Source organism: Lynx canadensis, chromosome X, assembly GCF_007474595.2.
Source record: "Lynx canadensis isolate LIC74 chromosome X, mLynCan4.pri.v2, whole genome shotgun sequence".
Lineage (NCBI taxonomy): Eukaryota > Metazoa > Chordata > Mammalia > Carnivora > Felidae > Lynx > Lynx canadensis.
This window is the reverse complement of record NC_044321.2, coordinates 54,403,907-54,421,388: the sequence shown is the minus strand read 5'-3', so window position 1 is coordinate 54,421,388 and position 17,482 is coordinate 54,403,907. Positions and strand designations below refer to the sequence as shown.

At 54.3% G+C, this 17,482-nt stretch overlaps 1 protein-coding gene across 1 annotated transcript; it reads right to left on the bottom strand.

Moving 5' to 3' along the window:
- Positions 1–899: 899 nt before the first annotated feature.
- EFNB1 (ephrin B1) lies at positions 900–13,363 on the bottom strand. The gene is made up of 5 exons (XM_030305919.2): positions 12,414–13,363; positions 3,672–3,949; positions 2,826–2,918; positions 2,501–2,629; positions 900–2,365 (listed from the first exon to the last, which is right to left on the bottom strand). The coding sequence occupies exons 1-5, from the start codon at positions 12,539–12,541 to the stop codon at positions 1,953–1,955; spliced, it is 1,041 nt and encodes a 346-aa protein (XP_030161779.1). The 5' UTR covers positions 12,542–13,363; the 3' UTR covers positions 900–1,952.
- Positions 13,364–17,482: the final 4,119 nt, after the last annotated feature.

Genomic DNA, 17,482 nt, shown 5'->3' with positions numbered 1-17,482 from the left:
AGGTGTCTTGAGGCAGGGCAGGGCTGGGCCTGCCAGCAGGTTCCAGATGTAGCTCCAGCCAGGTGGTGGCAGTACTTGCAGACACACCCAGGTCCCCATGGGAACACCTCCTCCCCCATTAATTCTCTCTAGCTGAGCCTAATGACAGACTGGGCAGATGCTCACGGCCTATGCCACAGAGGTGACAGGATAGACAGGGAGAAATTGTCACAGGCTCCAGCAGAACAAGAGGGCAGAGGATCCTGCGGGCAGAAGAGGAAAGGCACAGGACAATTGAAACATCTTGTTCCACTAGGAAAGCCACCCTCTTCTTATACCTGCCCAGATCTTCAGTGGTTTGGGCACAGGGAATCTTTCTGTCTCTCTCTGTCTCTCTGTCTCACACACACAGACAAACACACACACACTCACACACACACTCACATACTCACTCACACTTCATTCCACAACATCATGACACAATTTTACACCCAGTTCTCCATGTGGTTAATTTTTTTTTTTAGTTCTCATTTTTTCTAAGAAAAAAGCAACAAGAAAATAATTCAGAGTTTATACAAAACATCTTTACATTATTTTTTCCAAAAAGACTAGTATTTACACAAATGGCAACAGAAACAAAAACAAAAAACCCTTCCGACTGCCACCTGGAAGAGGATGGCTGTTCGGCTCCCTCTCCCACCTGGCACTGGGGTGGGCAGCTGGCCAGGAGGCAGTGTGGAGGTGGATGGTGTAAGGCCCAGCTCCTTCCATGGCCACTCTGGGAGCACCTGCAAGGCGCACTCAAGTGGCAGTCTGTTAGCAGCCGTGCTGGCAAGGAGCCGGGGTCAAAGTGCACGGCGTGCTGGCCCAGCCCTGGGCAGCCTCTTCCTCTTTCCAGGCCCCAGCCCAAGATTGGAGGGGCCAGTGGAAGCTGGGTTGAGGGGGGCACCCACTTGTGCTAGAGCCCAGAAAAGGAGCAGGCCACCTGGCCTTATACCCGCTTAGGTCTCTGCCCTGGGCCTCTGTTTCCCCACCGGGCCAAAGGATGCCAAAGGTGAGGAGAGAACAGGGCGGGGAGGGGGAGGGGGAACTCCCAGATCTGCAGGGCAAATAGCCACCTGGGCACCTCACCTCCCTCCACCCCCATGAGGTCATCTGCCTGCAGCAGCTCTCCTGTTCCCCAGGCAACAGCCAATTAAGACGTTAATTACCGTGAGAGTGAGGGAGGCAGGAGATGCCCAAGAATCCCACAAGGAAGAGATTTTTTTTTTTTTGGTGGAAGGGTGGCAGCCACTACTCCATTCCCAAGATCAGCTTTGTAGAAGGAGGGTCAGGAGGACAGAGTGAAACACTTTGCCCATTGGCACTCTCATCTTCCCTCATGGGCAAGAAGAGCTCTGGCCTGCCACCCCTCCCCAAAATACCAAGGAGTTTTTAAAAGAAATGCCATCCTATGCTTCCTGGCTGGCCACATCTTGCCCCAGTTCCCTTAAACTGAGCTGGGCCTGGCTCAGAAAGCCTAAGGAGGGACTGCATTTTCCATTTTTCCATTTTCTTTAAAAAACAGATGCAAATGAGTTGACAGCTAAAAAATGAACACAAAAACATTAAAAACAGTGATGATAGCGGACAAACAGTCCTGGGAAGGGGGAAAGGGGGTGGGGGGCAGGGCCAGAGGGGCATCTTCCTGCCTGCTGTCCATCAGCGTCCAACCCTGCCCTCCAAGAAGGGGTGCCCCTGCAGAGCCCAGAGGCCTGGCCAGAGGGGGAAGGCACAAGAGCATGGTGGCTGGGGGCAAAAGCACCCCCCTCCGAAGCCCAGGGGGCAGGGCAAAAGGGGGATTATAAAAGCCAAGAAACTACAAAACTAAATACAAAGGTGGGCACAGCTGGTAAGGGGAGGGAGTGTGGGGGAGAAAGGAGAGGTGCAGTCCTGGCTGACTGTCCCTCAGGGCCCGAGGCTGCACTGGGCTCTCAGACCTTGTAGTAGATGTTCGCTGGGCTCTGGGGTGGCATCTCCTGGACGATGTAGACAGGGTGCCCGTAGTCCCCACTCACCTTCTCATAGTGGGGGCAGTAGTTGTTCTCTGTAGTCCGTAAGGGGATGATGATGTCGCTGGGCTCGGTGCCCGCCGTGCCACTGCCCCCCTTGGGACTGGCCAGGGTACTGAGTGAGAGGGCGGGTGCCCGCTGTTGGGTGTGCTTGCGATGCCGCTTGCGCAGCTTTAGTAGCAGAACTGTCAGGAAGATGATGATGAGCAGGAAGATGACACAACCAGCACCAACGGCCGCAAACAATGCCACCTTGGAGTTGAAGAAGCTGTCAGGGTCTCCACTGCCACCTCCACTCGCACCTGGGCCACTCTTCTCTTCCTGGTTCACAGTATCTGAGGAAGGAGAAGGGAGGGGAGAAATGGTCAGCCAGGGATCCCAGGGCCCTGTTCTGCCTCGCTTCAGAGACAGGGCCTGAAAAGGTAGCTAAGCAATGGGTTCTGCCCTTTGGGAGACACCTATACACTCACCATGCTTGCCATCAGAGTCACCCAGGGAGCCCCGACCACTGGGGGCCTGTGTGGCCATCTTGATAGTGTTATCTGCCTCCTTGCTCGGCCGGCTGGTGGTCAGCTGCTCAGGTGTCACAGCATTGGGGTCTGGGAGTGTGGACAGCACAGGTTGATGGGGGACCCCACTAGCATACATGCCTCAATCATCTAGCATGGGTTCATTTAGCATGGGCCAACAATGGCCTGTATATCAGACCTCAGATACTCTAACCCCATTGCCCCTCCCCTACTCCCAAACACATCCATACCCAGACAGAGACATCTGTTATGACTGGGCACTCACCTTGCCCAACCTTCATGACGATCTTCATGGTGCGTGTACGGCACACACCTCCCTCCCGGTTTTCCAGTCCCTCCAAACTCCCATTGGATGTAGCTGTAGCAAGAGGCCAGAGAAGTCAGGGGGAAAGGAAGGTCTGCCCTCATTACCTAGAAATCCTAGTGCTGTCTTAGCCCATGAGAACAGAACTGGGAATTGGGGAGTGGCAAGCAGTGAACCTTTCTACTTATTTCCCTCTCACTGGGAACAGAGTAGCTGGCCCAGCTCAGGCCACATCAGAAACTAGGCCTTCCCCCAAGGGTGCTGCTCCTTTAACATGACCAGGGCTTATCCCTTCTTTCTCAGTATCTTCTCATTGTGTGATCTCACTCAGAGGCAAAACAGTCAGAACTGGAATCATGAGGGAGGCTTCTATACAGACTAGAAGGAATCCAGTCAGGTGAACTGGGTTAGAGTCCCAATCCTGCCTCTAACTCCATGAGTGATATCAGGGCAGGAAGCTCCTTCACTTCTTGGGGCCAGTTTCCCATGAAGAGAAAGTCCGGACAGCCAGCTGATCCCAAAGGGTTCTTCCAACTCTGTCACTCCCAAGATTATATCTTAGGTAGGCCAAAGAAATAAGAGAGAGCACCACAAAGTGGAGTCCTCTCCCAGCCAACTCCTAGAGCCAAGGTGAGCTGGCAGCCATCCTCTTGGTGAATGTTAGGGTCAGAATTCCAAGGCCAGGCTGGAAGGAGAGCATGCCAGTCTTCAGAGGGAACCCAGATCAAGGTGGTCTGTGTGCTATCTCACTGTACTACTTAGAAAGCTCCTAGATAAGAGAGAACCATATGACGGGAAGAGACTCACAGGTAATGTAGTAATCATGGTGCTTCTTAAACTCCAGGCCCATGTAGTTGGGGCTGAACTCCTGGAACTTAATGGTGAAGCGGATTTCCTGCTCTGGCCTATTGCAGGTGACCAGCACGTTGGGGTCAAGCACAGTGCTGCAAGCAGCTGCCTGCTCAGGCCGCACCAGGTACAGCTTGTAGTACTCATAGGGCCGCCCTGCTTCTGCTCGGGGGCAGATGATGTCCAGCTTGTCTCCAATCTTTGGGTAGATCACCAGGCCCTTCCCACTCAGGAATCTGCCCAGAAGGGAAGAGATGGTCAGCCTCAGGGTCAGGGGTCCCGGACCATCTCCAGAATCAAGGGCACAAACAATGAGGGGCCAGGCTGAGCCTACTGGGTGGAGATGGCAAGAATAGGCATTCTGTCCTCCCTCCATCCTTAGGCTGGGGGTGCAGAGAGAGAATCACACTGCCAGCAGGGTGTGGAAGGGGTGGCCCATGGGCAAGGCTGCCAGGCTTTGACTGCTTGGTAGGGTGGGGCACTGCGTAGCTGGGGGAGCCCTTTGTCTTAATGTGGCATTTCCACAGGGGGCTGATGTGGTCAATGGTGTGAGGCTTGGGCTGCCTGGAGGTGGCAGCCCTGTCCTCTTCCCGCCCCCATCACACACATTCCTTCAGAGCCACTGCTACCATCTCCCTACCACACATGCATGTGTGTGCACACAAACATGTTGTGCACATGCACGCGTACACATACACACACACACACAAACAAGCCCACACACAAGCCCACACATACCTTAGCCACCACCCCTTGCAGCTCCCAGAAAACAACTGGAGGAGCTCAACCTATCTGGGACCCATACCTTCTCTGCCATCCTTGCTAATCTTGGGCATGAGGAGGAGATATGAATAGGCATCACGTGGAACCAAGGGTGATGGGCATAGTCTCTGGCCAGGAGCAATTCCACATAGCTCTCCCCACCTCCCACTCCCACAGCCCAGTGTCTTATAGGGGACTGATTCAACTCCTGTAATGCAAGAATGTGAGTCCCCAAACTTGACCAGTCTCAGTCCTAAAAGAACAGAGGGAGGGGAGAAGGGGCCCAAGCAGGGACAACAGATTATGTAAGATAGGGCCCCAGGAACTTCACACATCTGTGTTCTAATCTACCCATCTCCACACTGCCTCTGTTCCAGATCCTGAGGGAGATGGACAAATGCCTTCTGAGCCAGGTTCCTCTTCTAATCCTGAAGGCCAGGCACAGGGAATAGCAGGGAGAGAGCAGCTGCCCAGGGCCATCTATTCATATCAGTGTCCTTGCCTAAGCACACAGCAAAATGGTGGTGCTATCTTGGCCATTTCTGAGCCTGGGCAGGCTGGAGCTGGAAACAAGGCAATAGTATGTAGCAAGGAAGAAGCAGACAGACTTTGGAATCAGACAGACATGCCCCTTCCGAGCTCTGCAACCTTGGATGAGCTACCTGATCTCCCTGAGTTTCCATTTCCTCACTTATAAACTGGCAGAGGGAAGAGCCCTACCCTCCTGGGATTGTGGAGGGGATGCAATGGTGCATGCAGAGTGCCTAGCACACAGTAGGCACTCAACGTGTTTGACTCCTGCTTAGAAACAGTCTAGTTTGCCAAGAGGCAGGAGGCCAGATTAACAGCAAGTACCTATGAGGCCAGTCTTGCGGTTTTTTTCGGCGGGTGAGGGGAAATAGGAAGAGGAGTTATGGCTCCATCCTCAAGGATTTTACTGTCTGCTGTAGGTCAGAAAAGTAAAAATGGTCCATGCTCTGGCAATAGACGGGACAAGGCTATCTGTAGGTTATGTGGGAGAAGGGTGGTTCAAACGGCAAGAGCTGGAGGCAGGGAGAGGAAGGAGACAGTTCATCTGACAGGATGGTCTAAGATGGTTCCTCAGAAGGAGCAGAATGAAAGTGGGTCCTGGGTAAGGAATTAGAAGTTAACACAGAGCAAGAGTGGACAAGAGTGGCTGGGACACAAACCCCAGGCCAGTGATTGGCCCCACAACTGGTAGAGAGAAGCAGAAGAGGAGGCCGATAAGCTCAGCTGGGACCAGGGTGAAAGGCCCTGAGGGTCACAACAAACAGTGTGGGGTTCATCCCACTGGAGACAGACTTTCTAGTAAGGACAATGAAGGGTTGAAAGCAGTGCTTCAAGAGAACAAAGCTTACAGTGGAAAAGTATGGCTCCACTTCCTGGAGGCCCATACCACAGTGGGGAGCACAAGGTATGAGTGCCTAGTGGTTGCACAGTATCCTCACTCAAGGGAGGGAAATGATACCCCAGGAGGTGAGTCTAGACCAAGTAGATGAAGAAAGACAGCCCTCCCTCGATGTTAAAGGAGGCTTCAACAAGCTGGGACATGCCATTTTGCTGTACAGGTTGGTAAAAACCACAATGAGAAGGTCTTTCCCTTAGTATCTAGCTTTACTGCACTCCAGAGGGCCAGAAAGGAGGTGGGCATGGGATGAAGGCCCATACAAACATTTGAGAGGAAACATCCTCACCCCATTAACCACAAAAGGCTGAGAAGTTTCACCAGACCCCCTATGACTCCCAAGGCATTTTTCATTTTCCAATCCTCACACTGGTTCCATCCAGACAGCAGGATTAGACAACTTCTAACTTCTTAGCACCAGAAGAACCTTTAAGACCCACAGAGTCCAGGCTCCTCATGGGAGGGAGGGAGTGATCAGATGAACATTCCTATTGAAGAGAAGTTCTCAAAGGCAACCAGAGGAGGCTAACCTCACCCAGGATGTTGACCCCTAGGGGGTCTAAGAAGACCTGAAACATTGGCTGAATCCTTGTACAGCTGCACCTCAACAAGACCCTACATGGAGGTGACAGCAGGTACACAGAGGACATGCAAATGGGGGGTATGGGCCAGCTCACCTTCCTAACCCCTTGGACCTGGCCTCCTCACCAGGGAGTCTTATGTGTTCTGAGCACATCTGTGGCCACTCAGGCTCTGGAGCTCCAGAAGCAAAACACAGGGCTTCCAGCTACTTGGGGTTATCCCTTGAATCCAGACACATTGAGGTAGCAGATGTCTATATAGTGGATGGGGGAAGTGGAAGAAAAGAGGACTATTGCCCCTAACACCCCTCAGACTCCTCAACCTCAGAGAAGACTTCATAAATATTCATTAGTTAATTTGCCTGGCAGCTGCAGAGGGGAAACTCACCTTCTCCTAAAGTGCAGAAGGGAGAAGACCCTGAGGAGACCTGCCTTCCCTGACCCTGATCCCCCATAATGGTGCCTTTTCAGCATCTTCTGTACCACCAGGAAAACTGCTTCTTGGCCTTTGAGAAGCCCAGGAAAGTGGCAAGGGGACCTTGCCAAGGTGGGCATGTAGCCAGTGAGAGTGAAACCTGAAGTCAGCTTACAACACTAGCCATACTGTATAGGAAGGACCCTGCCCATCTTTCCTCATACATATCAGGTTAGGAATAGGGGCAAGAGAGTTGGAGGAAGAGATTGTCCCCAAGTTAAACTCTTTATCCCCCACTTTTCAAAAACTACTACTCCCCCATTATCAAGCCAAGCTTTCTTGCCTGGGGCCACCCCTAGACAAAGCCCTTTTCTGGAAAATAAGGGGATTGACAAGGCCCAGCAGGAAGCCTGAAGCAGGTCGTCATGGTAACCCTTGAGGCCTTCCCTCTTTAGCTTCTGATAGCCCCAGGACCCCAGTGAGCCACCCCAGGGAGTAAAGGGACTTGAAGGAGGCCATTCCAGCTCCTGTCTTATGGCCTACTTCTTCCTTCTACCCTAGCCCGTTTGTCTCTCAGCCTTTCTACTGAGCTGAGAAGGGCCACCATGACTGCTAATCAGAATCCTGCCATTCGAGAAGCCTGAAGAGTCTGGGGCAGTAGCCTGGTCAGAGGCCAACTGTCCTCCTGTTTCTTTTGTCCAGCTGAGCCCCTCTCCACCCAAACACATACAGTCTACAGTGGGGCTAGCTTGCAGATGTGGGTGTCATGCCCAGAAAGGTGCCCATGTTCCACCACATCTACATTTTCTTCTCTCTCACCCTTCCCACAGGCTCTAGGAACCTGTGGTCAGAGATTGGGAGAGCGTGGTCCCTGGCCATGCTAGTGCAAGTCTGGTTAAGACTCTAGACACAGCTTTGATTTGGTGACCCCAGCACCACTATGCCTGCACCCACAGAGTGGCAGGACGAGCAGAGGACAGACCCCAAGCCAGAGCTCAAGTCTGCTCTCATCCCAGCAAGGGTGGGGAGCCCCCAAATTAAAGGCTCCTCTTTCATTCCCCCAGCTCCACCCAGCCCCCAAGGCAGCAGGAGCAGGCCTGGCATGTCCCAGCAGTGCCCGCCCAGGCGTGGGTGGGCAGGAACAGCAGCTGGGTCCTGGCACACACGCAGCACTGTCGGAGGTAGGGAAGCCAGAAGAGTCCCAGAGGGTCACCCTCCCCACCTACACAGGACTACGCTTTCCCCTCTGCCCCACCAGGCTAACACTAGGGCCCATTGGGGGCTTAACACACCCTTCCCTGTCTGCTTTCTAGGGGATCCCTGAGAGGAAGTGAGATTCCCGGCCCAGAGAGGAACCAAAGGTGAGATTCAGCACTCAGGAGGGAGAGTGCCAGGCAGTGAGTTGGCTGCCTCTAGTTCAGGTCACCCAAGCAAGGCTGCTGGTAGACCTAGCAAAATCAAATGAGGAAGCCAGAGCACTGCTCATCTGATGCAGGCAGGGCCTGAGTCACGAGGACAGATGCACGCACATCTGTGAAGTAAGAGGAGCAGGGAGATGGCACCTCTTTCCAAACCCCACCTTGAATTCCTATCTCTCCTAGATTCCAAGGTATAGCAGGATGGCATGGAAAGAATGGCATACAGCAAGCTCTACCCACTATAAGCAGACTGAGTTCAGACAATTCATTTCCCTGTTCCAGGCATATGCCTTCTCATCTGGAAATGGGGACAATTCCTACTTCCCAGGGCGGTTGGGAACAACCAATAATATTTACATATGAGGATGCTTTGTAAGTAGCAAGGTGCTGCCTGTTAGTTAGCATTGCCAAGCACAGTACCATTTACGGCTTATGTTCCTGGCTGCTAGCACTCCCACCCCAAATGACCACTATGAAAACACACCCAGGAGGAGTGGGTTATGGTACACAAGGCAAGGAACCCAGAATGTGGCTGGTAAGCATCCCACCACAGCTCCCCTGATAATCATGGAGTGTACCCTCCCCTAAATCTGGTGTTCTCATGGCAATAAGCTGCCTCCTGGCTGGCCCACCTCCTCCACAGTCCACACTCCAGAAAAGAGTACTATCCAGGGCCTGGCCGTCCCCATTCACCTGAGCTGATGAGGCAACAAAGAACCTGAGGGGATACAGGGAACCCTCAATTTAACCTGCACCCCAGCCTCACAGGCCCTTCTTGCCCTGGCCTGGCTGCCTGGGGTGGGGGTGGGGAGGAAGGGGAACAGGAAACTTTAGGAGCTGCTGGGTTCCCATCACTCTCAGGCCCCCACCTGTGGCCAATCAGCCACAGAGTAGGAGAGGTCAGCCACCCTGGAAAGGGGCCCCCTGAGCTGGCCTCCCCAGGACTGTGAGCTGGAACAGCTGTGAGGGGGCTGGGACCAACACTTTGGCTTGTGGCAGGCAAGCCTGGGTTAGGGTCTGCAGCTGCCCCCACCCATGTTGGATGGAGTCAAGGGTCCTGGACACCAAGCTGAACCCCCCACCCCCACCCCCTTATAGGGAAGGTGTAATGTGATCTCAGGCACATTCCCACTCCCTGGAGGTGGGGGAACCTGAGTGGGGGGCAGGAAGGGGTCAGAATGGGACTGAGAGACTGAACTGCAGCAGCTGGACTTGGCTGAGGACTCAAGTGTGAGGCCTACCGGCTGCCCCAAGCTCTCAGGGGAAGAAGTTGGGGGAGGGGGCTGCTCTGGGACCTTCCATCACAGCCACCAACCCACCCAAGCACATGCATTCATTCTGGTTTCTCCCAACCTCTAATGGGACTAAACCTGCTTCCCCAACCTCTGTTCATCAGGGTAATCTGACAGGAGGGGCCGAAGAGGCAGAAGCTAATGCTACCCATTCAAAGACCCCAGCACAGATTTGGGAAAGAAGCTGGAAGTCTTAAGCCGGCCCTTCCAGCTCCCCTCTTCCAGTCAGGACTGGGGCTGCACGCACTCTGGAACCTGGAAACATACCCCCAGCCCCATCACTTCTTTATTTTGATTTTTTTCCCAAGAAGGAAGCAATTAAGCAAGGTTTATAGGCACTGGGAGATTTGAGGGGTGGGGTGGGGGTGCCAGCTCCTGACAAGGCTGAGTAAAGAGACCAAAAGCAGGGAGGAAGATGGGAGGGAAGAGAGAAAATGAGCCTGTGAGGGAGAGCATGGGCATGTGCGAGAAACAAAAGGACTTGAGAAAAAGAGGCAGAGAGTGACTAAGAGTGAGAGGGAGTGTGAGAAAGAGGGAGAGCAGGCGAACCTAGCTGGAGAGGGGAGGTGAGCACAGCTCACAGAGGGTGTGAGAGGGCAAACCAGACACAGACCTGAGAGGGAGAACTCGGGCAGGAGGCAGAGAAAGACTGTTTAGTTGAAAGGCTGTGGCAGCCTGAGGGTTGGGCGTGGTGGCAGAGGCAGCCCCCAGAGCTTGAGTGGAGCTGAGGGCAGTGCCTCCCTCCTGTCCTCCTGCCCATCCCCCATGTGCCAACACACACAGACCCTTGGGCATAGATGGAACTGGGAGTGTGTGTGTGTGTGTGTGTGCAGGGGCGCCAAGATCAGTCCCCCACCATCCTCAGGATCTGTTCAATTATGGGATAGAATTTGTGCAGGTCCTACTGAGTCCTCAGCCACCCCCCCCACCTTACCACCCCCTCAAGGATGCCTGCCCTCAGCTTGAAGTGGATGGTGGCGTGGGCAGAACTCAAAAACCTATAAACTGGTCCAGAGAACTAAAGGCTCAGAACACAAAAACGGAGAAGCTCAGAGAGATCTTGTTTCTCCCAGCTCCCCCCCCAACTCTGCAGGAGGGCTCCTTTCCAGCTGTGGAGCTGCATGCTATCTCTGGTTAGAGACCCGAGAGAGCAATTAGGTCACTCCCATGAGCCCCTATAATGGGCTACCCCAGGCGGATTTCAGCTATCCTGGTTCAAGAGAGAGCATTTCCAGCCTCCACCCTTACATGAGGGAACTGGGCTCTTCAGAACCTTTCCCCTGCTTAGCTCAGGGGTCCCCAGACTATCTTGAATCCCTGCTGTTAGGAGAGCTCTGCACCCAGGTTGGCTTCTAGGTGGGGGAGAAATTCTTGTCAATCCCTTTCCTTGTACCTTGTTCTCTTTCCCAAATCCTCACACTGACCTTGTTTTAACCATCCCACAAACCAGTAAATAGGACTCTACCTTAACCCAAGGAGAATAGAACTAGAGAAGCTGATTTCTTCCACTCCAGGGCTAAGAGACGCACTGTCCCTGGAACCTAAGAGGCCAAGGGAGGCAGGAGCCCGGAGAAGTTAGCGGGGAGCCCATGAGAGTGGACAGGGATTCCGGATACAAACATCAGAGAGCATAGAGGGCAGGACAAAGCCCCCCATTTTCCCACTAAGTAGGGGTGTCTGCACATTGCCGGGACCTCCACAAAACAGGAAGAGCAATCTTGACCCTGGATTTCAACCCCAGTCCTGAATGCCAGAAGAGTAAAAGGTCCAGAGGTCACCACACAGCCCCAGCGACTCTTCACTAACAGCCCAGAAACCACTGAGCCACCGCCCTAAAAGGTGTGTGTGTTGTTTGGGGTAGGGGGAATTGTGAAGGGGGAAGGAGGAGGAAGAAAAGAAAGGATCTTCTCTACATAGCTACCTCCCTAACCCCTTGGGAAAAGCTAAGCGTAGCTTCCCAATCTGAGGGACATAGGGTGGGGGGGCCAACGGGACCCGCTTGAGCAGGAATCCTTCGACCCCCACCCACCTCCCTCGCCAGCTCGGACGCCACTCTCTGCCTGGGCCGGCTCTCGAAGCTCTGCCACCGGCTCCATTAGACCCCCGACAGGCGCTGGATCGAAACCACCCCCTCCCAGATACCTCTCCTACTCCGCCCCTCTCCACCCGCCGCCTTTGTGAGCCTGGGAGCGACGCCCGCCCTTCCATGGCCCGGCAGGGAGAAAAGAGGAGCTAGAAGAGACGGCAAAGCGAAAAGCTAGAGAGGCAAACAGGGAAGAAAGAGAAATGAAAATGGGAGAAGCCCGAATGGGGATACAGGCGCTGCCACCCACCCCAAGCGCGGTGTCCCGCGCTGTGGTCCTTTCACACCTAAACAAACGAGGAACCTGTGTTCTGGCCTCGCCCCCACCCAGGTCACGCTAGACCCTCGAGCGGCTCTCGGCGAAAACCGCCACGTTCCCAAGGGCCCCATAGGGGAATGCGTTCTCTCCCCGACCCAGCTCGCGGGTGCGCCCTCGAGCGCCGGGACTCCCAGCTCCGCCTGGCGCGACCATCCCGACTTGATCCGGGACGTGCGGAGGAGAAGGCGGGGAAGCCAAGGGGTCACAACCCAGCCGAGTGCCCCCACCCCACCCCGCCGCACCCTGCTCCGCCCGCCCGCAGGAAAACACACACGAAAACGACAGAGACAAAATGGGGTACAGCTCTTCCTCGGAACACCTCCCCACACGCACTCGGGGGCGCGTGGCCTCACCCTGCAGGAGTGCCTCCCACCCCCAGGGATCAGAGCCAGTAAGTTACTCACTTGGGGTTGAGGGAGCTCCAGGACACGGGCTCCAGGTTCTTGGCCAACGGCGTGGCAAGCCGGCACAGTGCCAACACGACCATCGCCACAAGCCACTTGCCGAGCCAACGCTGCCCAGGCCGGGCCATCTTCCCGGGTGCAGGCTGCACTTGGGATCCCCTGGCGCCTCCTCAGCAAACTGGCCTCGCCTTCCCGTGCTGCGCTGCGCTCTGAACCGCTCAGGCGCCCATCCTCCGCAGTCGCCGGCCTTGAAGTGCTTCCCTCCCGCCGGCTTCGGTGTCGCTCTTCTCCGTCCGGCGGGCCAGGAGGACTCACTGGGCAGCTGTCCCCAACCTGGGCATGGGCCGCGGCCTCCGATGGCTCGTTCCCTTGGTCTCTCCGCCGCACGAGGGGCGACGGGGGCTCTGCGCCCCCGGGTGATCCGGCCCGATTCCGCTTGGCTCCCGGAGACTGTTCGAGACTGCGCGCCCTCTCCCTGACTGGGTCTCCCCACTGAAGACTCGGTGGCCGCCCCGACGCCTCGACCGTCTCGGGATCGACGCCCCTCGGAAGAAATGGGAGTCTCCCCACAACACGAGCTCAATCCGGGGGCTCCCGGCTGGGTCGCCCTGGCACGGTCTCTGTTTCTCCAGGCCACACTGGGACTCTGGGCTTCGCGCCCCCCGACAGCTTCTACTTCAGTGGGGCCCCCGTTCAGTGTACTTAGAAGAGCGGGAAGACGCAGTCGAGCGAGCCAGTTCCATCAGTTTTCTATTCTGAAGCCTCCGCCGGGTAGCCCCGCAGCCCCTTCGCCGACTCCTAGCTCCCCGGCGATTGCGCCCGAAGGTCTGCGACCAGTGCGAGCCTCACACAACTACCACTGCTGTCCAGCGCGCATAGACTCCCTTCGCCTGCCGCTGAGCTGTCTACTCCCCTGCTCAGGCGAACGCAAGGCCAACCCTACTCCTCTTAGCCAATAGTAAGCTCCGTCTCGGGGGTCCTCGTCCCGTACCACGCCCCCAGAACAGGAAGGGGGCGGGGCTTCTGGGAGCTCTTAAGGACGCCGTGCTCGCGATGGCACCAATCTCGGAGTGTGGCTCCTGCGGTTAGGGGTGGGTCCGGTATAGTCCCGTTCCCAGAGCGCGCAGCCCGTGGGAAGTTGGAGCTCCTCAAGGGCTGTTGGCCTGCCCTCCTCCCGCGCGCCTAGTCAACACTCTGGCCCACTGACCTGGGCCACACAGGCCCTGTCACAAGTATCCCGTGAAAGTACTTCCATTCTCTTTACGCAGGAGCCCTGAAGTCGTGCTCTGTGCCCCTCTCTGTGGCAAAAACAGCCTGTTTGCTCTTGGTCCCATCTCACGTAGAGTTCTGGTGGTCTTTTCTCCTGCCCTAGCAATGCAGTGTCTGCTTGCACTTGGACCTGGAGTCCTAAACATACGGATAGCGTTAGGTAATGGAGACTGAGAGAGGTCAAGTACAAGTACGGGATGGAGGTGGGTGGGAGGTGAGTTCTTTGCCCCTGGGGACTGGGCCTTCGGAATCTCAGCTTTAGGGGAGAGCCTTGTGGGACCCAGGAACCCAAATTTGGCGTCGTGTCCTGTCCGAAGTCGCAGGCAAGGCCCCGGAATAGGCCAGCTGGGATCAGAGAGTGAGAGAGTACCTCGATAAAGAAAGACGCCTGGAAGGCAAAGAGTCAAAGGCACAGGGTGGACGCTTTTTGAAAAAGCAAAAGCGGGCGTCCTGGCCCCCAAACACCAGACTCCAGCCCCTCCCGGCCTCGCCATCTGGGTCTTTGTCTCCCAGCCCTCGCCCATTCTTCCCGCCCCTCCTCGCTTCCTTGCTTATAACTTTGGCTCCATCCCATAGCTCAGACCCTCCCAGTCCGACCCACTCTCGTGGTCGGACCCCAACAGGCGTACCCACGTGCTAATGTCTCCCCCTACTGGTCTTCTGTAGCACTGTGGGGACCTGGGACAAACTGGAAGCTCCAACCCGGGAGCTTGTCACACACAAACCTAGCACATAATTTGAACACAAGACTTGGGACAGGCTTAGTGGCCTTGGCAAGAACTGCGGCCCAGTATGTGGAGGAAGGGAAACCATTAGGAGGAAGATCTAGGTTTGGGTTGGCTTTGGGATTGCCAAGGATATACTGTCTTTGCTGATACTTTATAGAGATAATTAGGTGAGCAACATTCCTCAAATTCTCTACAATTTACACAGTTTTGTGTCATATCACTTAAGTAGGGGTTTCTCACTGGATCCTATGATGCTCCCTTTGGCTGTAGGGTGAAACTGTATTTGGAGGGAAATAAGGGAGAAGCTAGGCCACTTCTACTTTTAGGGACAGGGCCTGGAAGGTGACAGGGATCTGGGTGGACAGGGTCGAGGAGGAACTATGTCAGGTCTCTCAACTGACAGCTGGACCACTTATTGGGGTGTGAACAAGGAGAAATGAGAACAAGGTACAAGGGCACACCAATAGTCTGGCTTAGAGACTTGGATCCCTTGAAATGTGCATGCACCTGAGTATGGAAAGAAGCGTGTTGCTTCCTGAGTGCCTACTCTGTGCCAAGAATCATGTTAGATGGCTTTTCTCTCATAGTCTGATGAGATAAGTTTCACTCCCCCCATTTCAGATAAGAAGGAAGATAAGGCTCAGGGAAGAGAAGTAGCTCCACTGAGCTCATGTATGGCAGAAGCAGGATTTCCCCTAGGCTTATTTGTCTCCAAAGCCTATATTGACTTGACAAATTTTCAGCTGCTCCTTGCCTACTTGCTTACTTAATACATTCCTGGTTAAAAGCTGGTTCATGCTTGGAAGGCAGCAGCCTTCAGGATGGCCAGGAGTCTACTCTTCATTCCCAGGTTGCTAGGCCTGGGAAAGTTCATCTGTGTTCCTGGCCACATCTCCAAGTTCCCACCTAAAATTGCCACCACCAACCCCAGAACCAGCCTCAGATTCTGCTGCTAACATGCCCAATGCCCCTTGGGAGGCAAACCCAAGACCAGGAGGGGAATAGGGGAGATGAGGCTATGGTCCCAGACTTGGGAAACCTGGGAAGACAGAAGCAACTTCTGAGTGTGCCAACACCTAATTATGGCTGGAGAGGGCAGCAGAGGAAAGAGGAGAAGACTCTTTATGTCTAGGCCTGCTCTACATGCTGATCACCCCTGGTCACAGCACAACCTTTCTGCCTCAACCCGTCCCCTCCAGTTATAGGGTCCTCAGTAGCCGGGCTGGACCTACTCTCTGCCACAGCCAGGGCCAGTGACTTCAAGCCCTCACATCCTGCCCCACCCTAGCAGGGCCTCAGATGTAATGATTCAGGCCCCTAAAGTTAGGAAAAATCACTCCCCAAGGGAGCCTGAGAAGAAGTTGGAATGTGTGGAGCATGTGGACCCTCTCTTATCCAAGCCCTCCCTACTCCAGTGGCAGTCGCACCCCTCCCCACGCCTCCCAGATCAGTGTCACCAAACATTCACACACACACACACACACACACACACACACACACACACACCCTTGGGATTCAAGTCCACCAGTGCTTCCTGAGCACTGACATTGTGCTAGCTACCCTGGTGACCCAAAGAAGAGCCCCACCAGCCCTGTCTTCAAGGAGCTCCAAGCACACCAAAATCAGCACGTGGGGACCTCCCAGATCCAGGGATGATGAAGAACTTATGAAAATTTCAGGAAACCTCAGACATCATGCAGTCCCCAGAAAGTTTCCATCAGTTCCTTCTGAGCCCAGCTTCCCACACCCACCGGAGGCACGAGGTATAAACTTCAGAGCCCCAGATTTCACTGCTTATCAGCTGTGTTTCCTTGGGCAAGTCAGTGAACTCATTTATAATTTGGAGATCATCCCTCCTTCACAGAAATGTGGTGAGGGGTGAATAAGATAATGTGTACATCAAGGGCTTAGCATCATGCCTGGCCCACCATGGTTCACTATATGGAAACTCATTCTTCCACAGAGATACCCTCATTCCTAGTCACACAAGTTCTCCCTTTTGTCTGTTCATACATTTCATGTACACATGCACAGTTTGTAGCCCCTCTTGTATATTCACACACAGGTACATACATATTCATACAAGAATACTTGGTGTTTCTCACCTATCAATTCATGCAATACCAGGTGACAGGATTGATTCCTGCTCCTGTGGAACCTAGATTCTTGCCCCCACATTTTCTCGTGTCACTGTTGCATTCACATGCATGAACACACACACACACACACACACACACACACACACAAACACACCCTCAATTTCTGTGGCCCTTGCCCTTGACTTCTCCTTGCCTGCTTGTACTCTGAGACAAGAAGTGAACTAACTCACCTAAGGCCACACCGCCAAGAAGTAGGAAAGTCAGGATTCTAACCTAGGCCATTTAGCTACACAACTTGTGTTGTAACTGATGACTCTCATGAATCTACACTGATATCCCAAGGCTCTGGAAAGGAGTGTGTGCCAAGGGGTGGGCCTTGCACACCAAAGGGTTAGAGAACAGGCCTAGGGCAATGTGAGCTGGGACAACCCAGTAAGCCTAGCAGCCCTCTCTTATATCTACAGTCATCCCCAGCTTGCCCTAGGTCTCCTGTCTGTCCCCTCAAAGATCCACAGCTTCTGCACATATCCTCCTCACAGACACACACAGCTATTCCCTACAGGGAGAGAGAGAGAGCTCCGTATCTTGAACACCCACTGTATGCCAGGCACTGTGGCTGGTTACTTTCACCTTTGGTGCTATATTATACATCCCTGAAGTAGATATTTATGGGCCTATTCTAGAGATGAGAAAAACTGAGGTTCCAGGTTCCAACTGTCTGCATCCTCTACCCCTGCCAACCTCAGCTTGCAAGGCCCTCTCTTGCCTGGCTGGCTCATTCCCACCATCCATTTCTCTCCTGTTCTTCCCTCTGCCATCATGGCTCCCCTAGCTGAGATTTGCTGGGGTCTGTGTTGGACCTAGCTGTCCTCCTTCCCTCACAAATACCTTGCTTTTCCCAAATCACTCTATCTCTGGGTTAGTCTCAGGGCAAACCCAGGGTGGGGCCTGAGCCCTCCCACTCTTCCTCCTC

Coding starts and splice junctions, on each gene's coding strand:
- EFNB1 (XM_030305919.2), bottom strand. CDS start 12,541: ATGGCCCGGCCTGGGCAGCGTTGGCTCGGCAAGTGGCTTGTGGCGATG. Junction 3,950..12,413: donor TGGAGCTCCCTCAACCCCAA/GTGAGTAACTTA, acceptor CCTTCTGGGCAG/ATTCCTGAGTGGGAAGGGCC. Junction 2,630..2,825: donor CGTCATGAAGGTTGGGCAAG/GTGAGTGCCCAG, acceptor CCACACTCCCAG/ACCCCAATGCTGTGACACCT.